The sequence below is a fragment of the Mytilus edulis genome, chromosome 1 (assembly GCF_963676685.1).
Source record: "Mytilus edulis chromosome 1, xbMytEdul2.2, whole genome shotgun sequence".
Classification (NCBI taxonomy): Eukaryota; Metazoa; Mollusca; class Bivalvia; order Mytilida; family Mytilidae; genus Mytilus; species Mytilus edulis.
Genome location: NC_092344.1, coordinates 13,272,777 through 13,286,155, shown reverse-complemented (window position 1 = coordinate 13,286,155; position 13,379 = coordinate 13,272,777). Strand labels below are relative to the sequence as shown.

The following is a 13,379-nucleotide window of genomic DNA, read 5'->3' as shown; positions in this document are numbered from 1 at the left end:
GTTCCCTTTTTTCGGTTACATGGTTCTTCGCGTTTTGAAGTAGACATAATACTTCTTTGGCTTTCAATGTTTGGGTTAAATCATTTGAAGTCACTGCTCTGTTTCATAAAAAGAAACCACAAGAAAGAGTGTTTTTTAATACATGTAGTACTGTAAAAATGAAAAAGACCACTTATAATACATATGAAATGTTTTTTTGGATTTACTTTTTATCAGGAATGCTCAATGCAAGAACTTGAAAGTCAAGAGTGTATGAGAACTGAAACTGTTGAAAACCAATATGATCAACAAGGACCTAATATATAATTGTCTTTTGTGAACCTTATTTGTTTTGACGTCGTATTTAAGCTTTTTACCATAGCATGGTTTGCTCATTTTCGAATTATAAGATTTGAACGTCATTCCCCTTGGTATTTTCTGCTTTTGTTCCACTCTTAATTATTCTGATATATGAACCATTCTTCATTTCCTTTTTTTTTTGGTATACTATAGTTTCAATTTTGTTCTTAATTTCCCTGTGCCATTTCATATACTTGTTGATTACATAGCATACCAATACATAATTGTCTATTAATAAATATAATATCATACGTTTCATAGATTGAATCTGATCCAATCAAACATAAACAAAATATAGAAATAATTGTGAACGTCTCCCAAGTGACAATAGTTCCATAATAATTTTGTTTGGAATTCAGATTTCATTTATCCTTTTATAAATTGTAGTAATGTCGCCACGATAGATAAAACAAACAAATTATATTGGTTTTATATGATTATATTGGTTTTATATGAACTAACTCGCTAGAGAAATCTAGAAGATCAAGTTTGTATAATGTCAACTTTGAGGATAATCCATCAATGTATGCAGAAATTACATCGGTTTTTTCATTTCCTAAAGAGATACACTGCCATAATATAAACATGAAGGGATTTATAGCAACATGTTATAGATGGTTTCCTTCGAGTTTTACAGAGTATTTGTAGTTAAATATTCATGTTATAGTTCGTGATGTGTTTTCTCAGACCTCAGCATTATAAATAATAAAAGAAACGTAAAACACAATGAAAATGGAATACAATAAGAAAAAATAAATGAAAACAAATGTCCATCTACTATTCAAGTAAATCCCAATCCGTTGTGTAAAATAACATCCATCTAAAATCAAGTGTATCGCAGATTTTCTTATCCTAGGCTCAGATATATCAGCCGTATTTGGCACTTTTTGGAGTTATGGGTCCTCAATGTTCTTCAACTTTGAACTTGTTTTTGCTTTATAACTATTTTGATATGAGAGTCACTGACGAGACTTCTATAGACGAAACGTGCGTCTGGCAGTCAAATTATCAACCTGGAACCTTTGCTAAATATTTGTAAACAAGGAAGGCCATTTACTAAATGTAGTAATGTAACTTGATGATTGATTGATGCATGCTTAAAAGGGCAAATATTTGTGCATATTTCGGACGACCACACATTGACAATATTTAAGGAATGACTATAAAGAAATAACATAAAAAATGTGGTACACACCGAATACCCAGCGTAGCATTTTAAACTAAAGTGTTTTTTTATGTTATTTTGAATAGACAGAATTTTTTTATTAAAGTCGTTCCTTATAATTTAATTCTCAATTGCATTTTATACTGGGATAAATCCTTATGACAAAATTACATTTATGAGCTGAAAGACAAAACATTGTCAGCAAATCAGATACGCGTTACATCCAAAATTAAATTATTACAATAGAAAGGCGAGTCGACTGGAAATGAAAAGAAGAATTTGTTGGATAACAGCAGAATGTTTGCACTGAAACAGGACACTAAACAATGTATAGTACTCTAACTTTCATGCCGTGTAGTGTATTCTAAAACCAGTTGTTGGCATGATAGGGGTTATGTTCTTCTCAATATAATGGAATTTGATACGACTGTCATACAAGTGAGAGGTTTAGCTAGCTATAAAACCAGGTTCAATCCACCATATTCTACATAAAAAATGCCTGCCAAGTCAGCAATATGACCGTTGTTATTCATTCGTTTGATGTGTTTTATCATTTGATTTTGCCATTTGATTAGGGACTTTCCGTTTTGAATTTTCCTCGGAGTTCAGTATTTTTTGTGATTTTACTTTTTTTCTCATATATTTTATGAAGAATTGATACTAAACCCCTGATGGAAGGGATTGTGCTCGATATTCATTTAATGAAGACATAATCTTTCAATCATTTTATCTGAGGTCTGGAGCTGTGATGTCATTAACTGCTATTACTAATAGTCTTTTGGTAATGTATGTATCTTTATCAGTTTGTTTAGTTTCTTTTGTTATCTTTTCTGATATCGGACTCGGACTTCTTATAAACTGAGTTTTACTGTGAATATTGATGTATGTTTGTTTATTCTACATAATCTAAAGGTTTTGGATGAGGGTTGAGATGTCACAAAACAAACTTAACCCCGCCGGATTTTGCGCCTGTCCCATGTCACAAATAAAATCTTCAGTTTTTGTATCCGATCGATTGTTGAACTGACGATGTAAGTCGATATAATACTTCAACGAACTGATGTTGTTTACAGTCGTGATGAACGAAATCATAATGGAGTAATAATCATTTCTAAAAGCCCGGATTATAATTTGAATATAAATCATAAGTTGCAAAAAGATCAAACGAAAAAGTGCTAACAATTGAACACTATCTAGGTTTTACTTGCTTAGTTGGCTTAAAGGCTTTTACATCGATACTGTACTATTTTGAAAGAAGATTCTTAGGATTCACGATTTTTGCCTTTTAGTGCGGATTTACGTTGTATACTCTTTGAAAATAATAATGTTGATATCTCACCATCTTTATCTTCATCCCCATTCAATTCTCCAGGTCTGTCTAAAAACATCAAAGGAGAAACTCGAGGAGAGGGAAGAATACTTATGGTCTCATTTTCATATTGCACATTTATAGCTATCTGTCTCAGTTCTCGGCACAAGGAAGAAACCTCACCATCTGTAATAATACTGTTTTCCCTGTAAAATACCAGTATAATGATACATACATTTGTGAAAATATCATATGACCAGTAAAGGTTTCAAAATAAAGTTTTCGATATACAGGCAGCAATCGATTTCTAACTGCCAAGATATCATAGAAAGTGATTATCTACCTTTTTTTCATTTGGTATGTTTCAAAAGACATTCATGAACTATCGCTTTTAATAAATCTCTCTTTTGCATTGTTAGGGTTGACAAAAAATTTTGATGAATAATCAAATGTGTTTTTCTATAATCAATAAATTAAAAAAAAGCAACATCGTAGGGACATATACTATACAGACAGTTGTCATTTTGTTTTGATGTGATGAAAATGAATAGTCGCCATCTTATACCACATTCAAATTCATATTCGTCATTTATTCTTGTTTTACTTTTCAAAAATTTAGTTTTTTTTTGTTTATTATTCTTTAAATTGCTGTCTTTTTGGTCATGTTGTGCAGACGTTGTGTTTGTCTTAAGAATTTAAAAAATAATAAAAACTATTATTTAATGAAAACACAAAATGTGTTTACATGTTATACTATGAACATAATATATACAAAGTTTTAAACCAGAAAATCAATCTTAAAATCAACTGATGATTTAATCTCAACCAAGTAATTTTCATTGTTTCTAAGTTTTGAAAGAAAAACCACAAATATCATAGTATATCCACATACAATATTTCATATTATAATAAGTGAATGAGTCGAAAAAAATATATACATATTGTCAATTCGGAATTTGCAAACAATTGATGTATGTATAATATCAAGTACTGCTGATGTTCATATCTTGGTATAGTATTGCTGTTTGCTTTTGTAACATATACTTTGAACTCAAGTTGTACAATATGTAAATATAACCTTCCATTATTAAACTAAGACTACCCAATTATACAAGATCGTGTCTTCCGAGTTATATTAGCTGTATCTCTCATATTATATCTCACCATGTGTTTATATGACTGTCACAACCAGAAATCATTTTATTATTGACCTTTTGTCTATTAAGAAATGGATGTGTGAGATATTTGATTGTCTTTAATTTGACATTATTCTTAGTTTAACTTATTGGTTAGGAAAGGGTGTTGTGAGGTTTTTTATTGTCTATAATTTCACATTATTCTTAGCTTTACGCATTAGTACCGTTTATGTAACATCTACCACTTGATACGTATATACCCCCGCTGGTGGACGTTTAGTACCCGAGAGTATCATTAGCGTAGTAGATAGCATGTCAGTAATGGTATGAAAGTACGTGTATTGTTTGATTGAAAGTTGCTGTTATAAACTTTTTTTGTTTGATTGAAAGTTGCTGTTATAAACTTTTTTTGTTTGATTGAAAGTTGCTGTTATAAACTTTTTTTGTTTGATTGAAAGTTGCTGTTATAAACTTGTTTTGTTTGATTGAAAGTTGCTGTTATAAACTTTTTTTGTTTGATTGAAAGTTGCTGTTATAAACTTGTTTTGTTTGATTGAAAGTTGCTGTTATAAACTTTTTTTGTTTGATTGAAAGTTGCTGTTATAACCTTTTTTTGTTTGATTGAAAGTTGCTGTTATAAACTTGTTTTGTTTGATTGAAAGTTGCTGTTATAAACTTGTTTTGTTTGATTGAAAGTTGCTGTTATAAACTTTTTTTGTTTGATTGAAAGTTGCTGTTATAAACTTGTTTTGTTTGATTGAAAGTGGCTGTTATAAACTTGTTTTGTTTGATTGAAAGTGGCTGTTATAAACTTTTTTTGTTTGATTGAAAGTTGCTGTTATAAACTTGTTTTGTTTGATTGAAAGTTGCTGTTATAAACTTTTTTTGTTTGATTGAAAGTTGCTGTTATAAACTTGTTTTGTTTGATTGAAAGTTGCTGTTATAAACTTGTTTTGTTTGATTGAAAGTTGCTGTTATAAACTTTTTTTGTTTGATTGAAAGTTGCTGTTATAAACTTTTTTTGTTTGATTGAAAGTTGCTGTTATAAACTTGTTTTGTTTGATTGAAAGTGGCTGTTATAAACTTTTTTTGTTTGATTGAAAGTTGCTGTTATAAACTTTTTTTGTTTGATTGAAAGTTGCTGTTATAAACTTGTTTTGTTTGATTGAAAGTTGATGTTATAAACTTTTTTTGTTTGATTGAAAGTTGCTGTTATAAACTTTTTTTGTTTGATTGAAAGTTGCTGTTATAAACTTTTAAGAGTAATTGTCTTCCTCACGTATAGTCGCCGGCAGCTGAAATTCGTAGCGGTTATCGGTAAAAATAATCTAAACTATCAATCGCGTTCACTCGAGATATAGTTTTTCACATTCCATTCATAAATCGCAAAAAGAAAAACCACTACTGACCTACCTTTTAAGTGATCGCACTGTAATAATCCTGACCTTCACTTTTCATAGACGATTTTGAATGGTGGAATCAGCCATTGTTTTTACCGGAAGTGTTTCCGTGGAGTTCAATTTCATAAAATTTGCATAAAGCGCGGGAAACCTTATCACATCAATGAAAGGAACATTTCAGGAAACTGCGTACAGTGACGAATGTCATATGTAAACAAATGATCCTCATAGAAACGAAGATGGCGGAATTACAATGGAAAATATTCTGGAAAAAGTGAAGGTCAGGATTATTACAGTGTGATCACTTAAAAGGTAGGTCAGTAGCGGTTTTTCTTTTTGCGATTTATGAATGGAATGTGAAAAACTATATCTCGAGTGAACGCGATTGATAGTTAAGATGATTTTTACCGATAACCGCTACGAATTTCAGCTGACGGCGACTTTTTTTTTTTATATAATGCATGAATTCCTTGTCTAGATTGGAGTCTTTTTTTGTTTGTATCGTCTCTTCAACGTGTATATAAGTTTTGGCTTTATCAAATACCACTGAAGAGACATTTATTGTTGAAATGCACAACCGGTTCGTTAAAATTTGCACAATGGATGTTACTGCCTTACACTGTAAACATTAGTTGGGTCGTAATTGAAATTATTCTTAAAAAGAGAAGATCCCAAGTGTTATAAAGCTTGTTTTACAGTGTAAGTGTAGACCAAGTATTGAAATACATTTATTTGTTTATCATTAAAGTCACGATCATACTAGATGGTAATGACACATAATTCATGTATGCTGGACAATTGCATCCAAATTGGTTTCTATATTTCTACATACTAGTAACTTAATTTCAATCATCTTAAAATTATTATAGTTGTTTTTGTACAATAAAATAACTCTGATGTAAAACATAATTTCAATAAGCCTTTCCTGAATTTTCCATAAAGCGACAACATTTCTTATTAGTATCTCTAAAACTTTATCAAGTTATACGGCTTTTATATTTATTTTAAGCTTGAAAAACCTTTCGTGTAGCAAGTAACACTATTATTCCGTCATCGTAACAACTAGGTTAATTCTTTGTCTACGTAATTTAAAATTTATTGATGAAACTTCTTAGCCATAATCAGATGCAATAGATAGCCCTTAGTCACACCTGACATTTCACGTAAAATATATTTCCTAATAGCTAACGCTTTCAACGAGCCTTCTCCCTAATTACTAGGCTTCTGATCTATTTCATAGTTCATAATTTGATTTCACTTTCGTTGCATTAAGTAGCGTGGTCGTAAGTATCTGTATACATGGGAACAGCTATTTTACAATCAAGTCTCTATTATTTTGTGTCTCTTATATAATGCATATGGACTTGGTGTGTTTCATCATTTCTAGTATAAATCGATAAAAAAAAACATGCTACATCAATCGAATAAATGATCAGCAGTCTGGAGTTTCCAAAATTCAAACATATTTTTTTAATTTGGGATCAGAATTCTGCAACAAGTTGGCACTCCAATGGGAATTAACTGTAATGGTCGACTTTTTCTTATTGTCATATGCGCCGGAGTTCCCACGGACACTTGTAAAAACACAAGGTACTTTGTTTAACAAATCCAAGCTTCCCTGATTTTCAATTGGTCCCATCAGTTCACCTTTCTGAACTAAAGGTTAAAGAAACCACAAATAGAGATTCGTCAACCTATTTTATACACACATACCCCAGAAGTTGCCTACAGTCAGTACTTTTCTAAACTCTTACGATATTGCAGCTGCTACTCTGACTTTGTAGAACTTCATCGGTGTCTGAGCCAAATATAAATGACCTAGGGTTTTGCAAAAAAATGCTTTACATTTAAATATTAAGTATCTTCACAAATAACTTGAGTTATTGAGCTTATGTGCTGACGTTGTGTATGCTACTTTATTATAACTCAGTTATATTTTCTATATAAAATAAGTACACAATATTTTGACTATTTTTCAAATTGCAAGTGTTGAACTTTTTGACCTTTCAATAGTTTCCGACTACTAGTATTGGACCGTGACGAACCTATTAGATCGCAAACGTCATTACATTTGGCAGAATTTCAAATGCAGCTACGTGATCTGATGATTTTGAAAATGCCGCGGGATTATGACTTCGCATTTAACCTATTATATCTAGGGTTTGACATCAGAACAGAACGTAGCTTAACATTTCAAAATATTTATGAAGTAAAAGTTCAACAGTATGATTTAGTTTCTGCTTTTTATATAGCGATAGTTAATCTATTGGCTATTGTATTTTTCGATATAATGAAACACTAACTGACTGTATTTCCATAAAATAGTAAGTTTATTGTCCCCTCAGCTACACATCAGGCCAATAGTTGCACCGAGGGATAATAAACTTACTTTTACACTCATACCCAGTCAATAAGTGTACACTGTTCTTTTTAGTTTAACGACTCTTTGACATGACTCGATAATGGTGCATCCGACGATCGGGGTTTTGACTTTCGTTCCTAGTGCTGGTATGTCGCAAGATGTGATTTAATGCCACAAAAATAAAGGTTTTAACAGTTGATTTGTACTTTATTCAACTATAAAACCTTATGTAAGGGGCTTTGTCAGAATTACTATCAACTGCAATAATGTTTATGTTGAAATGTTTGTCATATATATTAGTATGTGTTTTTGTAGTCAGTTGTATTGTACATCTGTAATGTATGTATTCACAGGTTTGGCTGCTGTGTCCCAATTGATGTCACAGATATGTATGTCTGTAATGTATGTATACACAGGTTTGGCTGCTGTGTCCCAATTGATGTCACAGATATGTATGTCTGTAATGTATGTATACACAGGTTTGGCTGCTGTGTCCCAATTGATGTCACAGATATGTATGTCTGTAATGTATGTATACACAGGTTTGGCTGCTGTGTCCCAATTGATGTCACAGATATGTATAATTGAGTTGCTCTGCAAATGTTGTCATTATAACGGAACTTTAAATAGGTGTCGTACAAGTGAAAGGTCAAGCTACATGTAGCTAAGGTTTAACCCACAATTTTCTTTCGAAAAGTCGGTCCCTTGATTTTGTAGATTTTGTGGACATCTCCCGTTTCGAATTTACCTAGGAGTTCAGTACTTTTGTGAATAAATGTTTACCTTGAAAGCTAATAATAAGGGTCTAGTACGTACCAGCGGTTCCTTTAAATCTTGTTTCTCGTCTTGATATGCAAACTGGACGTTAATTATCAAACCATTCATCTTAATTTTGACTTATACCGTGTAATGTATAGATTATATACATACATTACTTGTGACAGACGGCAAAGAATGATACTCACTTGATTATATGTTTCTGGCTTAGAACAGGTGATTAAAGATTGCAATGGGAGGGTTACAACTGTTTGAGAGCTCCCTTTTCCATTATAAGTTAAGAGGATCAGCTGTTTTAAATTAAACTTTTTGCACAGATAAAATCAAGAAAAAAAAATGACAACTTATACAAAATTCATGGCCGAGATTTGTAAAGTCGCACTACAACCTTGTTTTCCTCAACATGTTACAAAAACACGTTATATTTCAATAAATCAAGTACTAGCATTCAAGCAAATTCCAGAATCCTTCAGTTCACACCTGAGTATTGAAAATTCAAAGGAATTCGTGTCGACGTATATTGATTTTGTTTAGTAATTGCAATGAAATTGGGCTCACTGGGGCGCTAGTTTTTCCACGTATTCAAGGGTTCGCCGGTTATAGTAATTGTTCCATTTTCTAAAATACCTCCGTGGCGGTTTGGCTATCCAAGACTCTGGAGACTACTTTATTTGTTTGATCGATATTTCAGATTAATGTTATTTGCAACCTTGGAAGAAAAACACTTAAATTAGGTAAACGTCAATTATTTTGATGACATTTAATATCTGTTTACAATTTTTTTCCCTACATTAATAATTATTTTTCAGAGAAACTGTCAAAGCTTCGCCATTACAACTGAGGCAAGTGAAATGTCTATCAAAGGACTGGTTAATGTTTGCATATCAAAAAGATAATTAAATAGACAGACAAAGGTTGGTAAATCATGCTTTCAAGTCAATTCCAATAATTTTGTTGAAACTGTAAAAGTGTTTATAATTAATCAACTTCACACTTACAGCTATAGCTAAGAGGATATCTGTATAAAAGAAGGCCGTTACTTGGTAATTTAGATATAGACATATACAAACCAATTGTTTAAAGATAATCGAATATTGACAACATTTTAAGACCTACATTCCTTGTAAAGTGCACAAGAACTTCTCATAAATAGGTTGATTATATCACGATGAATACAGACAACGTCCATTAAAAAGGATTTAAACTATATTCATTTACAATAAGTACCATTAAAACATGAAAAAACGACGAAAAGACGAAATGATTCACCTTACTTTTGACCTTTTTTGTAACTTAACATTAAGCAGAAAATATACATTTATTACACAATATTGAAGAAATATATTAACCCTGGACTAAGTTCATAGCTTATGCAAAACAGCATAACAAGAGAATGTAAATTGTTTCAATTAATCTATTTTGTGCCCAGTATTCTCATTCTCCACCCTGATCACCTTACAAGCGAATCATCTGTTTGTAAATATAGTTAATAAACTAAGGGCGGGAAACGCATCATTTGAAGCCATCTCAAATGAGACAACTTAGTAGGACAAGGTTGTCTCCATTACAGAATTAAACGTTGCATACAATTGAAATGTGTATGTTTGGGTCTAATTGAGTGAAATTAAAGTAAAATATTTTTCAACAACTGTCATTTGCAACACAAAACTTCTGGAAGGTAAACAGCTACGAAAATACTAAGAGACACATGGTTGATGACTTCAACAATTAAGACGAAACATTCAAATCATAATAACAAAAACGTTCGGAGGACGTGTTTTTCAACAGACTGTCGGCATTCCAATGGGAACAAACTGTGCCCCTCTACTTGCCGACTTGTTTCTTTATTATTATGAGGCTGACTTCATGCAGGAACTGAAGAAAGATAAGAAGTTAGCACTATCCTTTAACTCTACGTTTCGCTATATAGATGATGTTCTTTCACTAAATAATTCAAAATTTGGTGACTATGTGGAACGCATCTATCCAATCGAGCTAGAAGTAAAGGATACTACAGATACAGTTAAGTCGGCCTCATATCTTGACTTACATCTAGAAATTGACAATGAGGGTCGGTTGAAAACAAAACTTTACGACAAAAGAGATGATTTCAGCTTTCCAATTGTTAACTTTCCATTTCTAAGTAGCAACATTCCAGCAGCACCTGCATACGGGGTATATATTTCCCAATTGATACGATATTCCCGTACTTGCATTTCCTATCATGATTTTCCTGATAGAGGGTTGCTGCTCACAAGGAAGCTATTAAACCAAGAGTTCCAAATGGTGAAGTTGAAATCATCCCTTCGTAAATTTTACAGACGCCATCACGAGTTGGTTGACCGTTATGGAATAACCGTATCACAAATGATATCGGATATGTTCCTTACGTCGTAACTACAATCCCCTTCCCTTTCCTGAATGTGACCTACCGAATTAGACTATTTACCGGATTTGTTATCACATAAGCAACACGACGGGTGCCGCATGTGGAGCAGGATCTGCTTACCCTTCCGGGCACCTGAGATCACCCCTATTTTTTGGTGGGGTTCGTGTTGTTTATTCTCTAGTTTTCTATGTTGTGTCATGTGTACTATTGTTTTTCTGTTTGTCTTTTTCATTTTTAGCCATGGCGTTGTCAGTTTGTTTTAGATTTATGAGTTTGACTGTCCCTTTGGTATCTTTCGTCCCTCTTTTAAAAAACAGTGAAAATTATGTCCCCTCAATGAAAAAAACAACAGGAATTTTGAATTCCAAAAACATTAGCATTCAATCCACATATTTGATTGTAACGATTACAGTATTCAGAAATTAACGTTAGCAAAGTTTAATATACAACAAAAAAACGCCTTTTGATTGTGGTTCTAACGAATAAAATAATGAATATTGTAAAAATTATTTGCGTTTCGAACCTGTAAACAATATAACAAAAGTTTACGTGTGAAACATAGCAGTAAATACACTTCATTTTGATTTACATTGTAATAAATATAATACTTTTAGCAATCATATAACATGACTATTTGAAGATATTCTGGCTTTGAATGACGTTTATATCCCCTGCAGTTTACACGTCATTTTAAACAGGATATTTAGACAGTTTATAGCATATTATTAAACCCAGGTTATAATCAATATGATTGCTTCTAAAAGTGTTTCAATACAGACTAGATAAAGTATGGTTATAAAAATGAAACCTTTTCGCCATCTATTTAATACATATTTGCAATTTTTGAAATACCTATTCGTAGTGATAATCGTTTAGTTTCATTTATCGTTTTTGTGCATTGACTATGAATGTAAAAAGGAGAAAATAATATGAAAATATTGTAATATATTTGTTCTACTCGTTCTTACTTCATTTTGCAAAAGAAATTCACATAAGTACCACTACAGAAATCATGTAACTGCATTCTTTGTATTCATATTCACAGAAAAGTCCCTTTTCCATGTACACTGTTTACCAAATCTAACAATTTTACACCACCTAAAGCTCGAAAACATCGCTGACCGATATGGTATTGTATGTTTTAAAATAGTGTTTCAAGATCAACATGCAAGAACGTAAAATAGCAAGTTTTCGAGCTTTTCGTAGAACTCGTAGAAATTTGAATGTAGATTGAAATTCTATTGCTCACGGAATGGCGAGAATCGTGTATGCTTTGAATATATTTGAACATGTAAAAAGGAATGTTGTTAGTCCATGATGTTTTGGGGTAAACGGTCTATTGATGCAGCGTAGAGGTTTACGCGGTTGAATGACTGTAATAATGAATAGCAAATGTACATATTAATTATTAGTAATGTTCTGTCTACTTCAAGCATACTCGTTTTTAGCGTAGGGACTCAAAGTATGGCTTAAGATTTCACGGTTTATGAGCACATATTTCAATACGAAATAATTTAATTTATACTACTCATATGCAATGGGTCACAACGGTACCTGTGGTGGTGATGTTAATCAGTAACAAAGGATATGTCCGTCTTGTACGTTGTACTTCAGATCACATTGTACATAATTTGCGTGATAATTTTTTTTCTATAAATTTAAAATTAATCAATATTGTGTAAGAAATTAAAGCGATACTTCATGCTTTTGAAGGTCTTTTCTGAGTTAAATAAAGGCAGCAGTAGTATACCGATGTTCTAAACTCATAAATCGATATAAAAACACAAATACGGGGTCATAAACCAAAACCAAGGGAAACGCATTAAACACAAGAAAATGACGACACAACATTAAAATGTAACACACACAGAAACGAATTAAGCATTAGACAAAATCCGATGCGAATAACAAATATAACATCAAAACTAAATACATGAATTTGGGATAGAAAAGTACCGTGACACGTCTTATAATAATAAGAATTCACACTCAAATATAAGAGGAATCAAACGACACAAAAGAAACACAACGTTAAAATGTAACACACACAGAAACAAACTATAATATAACAATGACCATATTCCTGACTTGATGCAAGACATTTTTTAAAGATTAAAGTTCTTTCTTATCCTTTAAACGGATGTGAAATGATAAAATTGACAAATTTTGAAATATTTTCTAAATTTAGCGGATTATTTTGAGATAAAGTGTGAAAACAAAGATTATATAACTTTTGGAATGAAATATGATGATCTTTATCAAACAATCAAAGAAATCGAGGAAGACATGTGTCCCAGTTGAATGTTGATTATTCAAGCAAAAATTTACACACAAAGTAAATACATGTATGTACCGCTTGTTAGATTACAGAATGATAAAGACAGAAGCAATATAAAACAAGAAGATGTGATATGATTGCAAATGAGACAACTCTCCACAAGAGTCTCACAAAGCCTTTCGGGTTTTAATCTCAATTAACAAGTGAAATGAATTGTTTAAAAG

At 31.8% G+C, this 13,379-nt stretch overlaps 1 protein-coding gene across 3 annotated transcripts in view; it reads right to left on the bottom strand.

Annotated features, from left to right (window-relative positions):
• Nucleotides 1-13,379, bottom strand: part of LOC139524397 (pleckstrin homology domain-containing family G member 7-like) — a 107,340-nt gene that overhangs the window by 45,693 nt on the left and 48,268 nt on the right. For all 3 annotated transcript variants that reach the window (XR_011664791.1, XM_071319172.1, XM_071319179.1), the window contains exon 3: nt 2,844-3,019. Coding sequence is in view for 2 of the 3 variants with exons in the window: in XM_071319172.1 (XP_071175273.1) it covers nt 2,844-3,019 (176 nt within the window). In the remaining variant the exon portion in view is untranslated. The remainder of the gene's footprint in view (nt 1-2,843; nt 3,020-13,379) is intronic.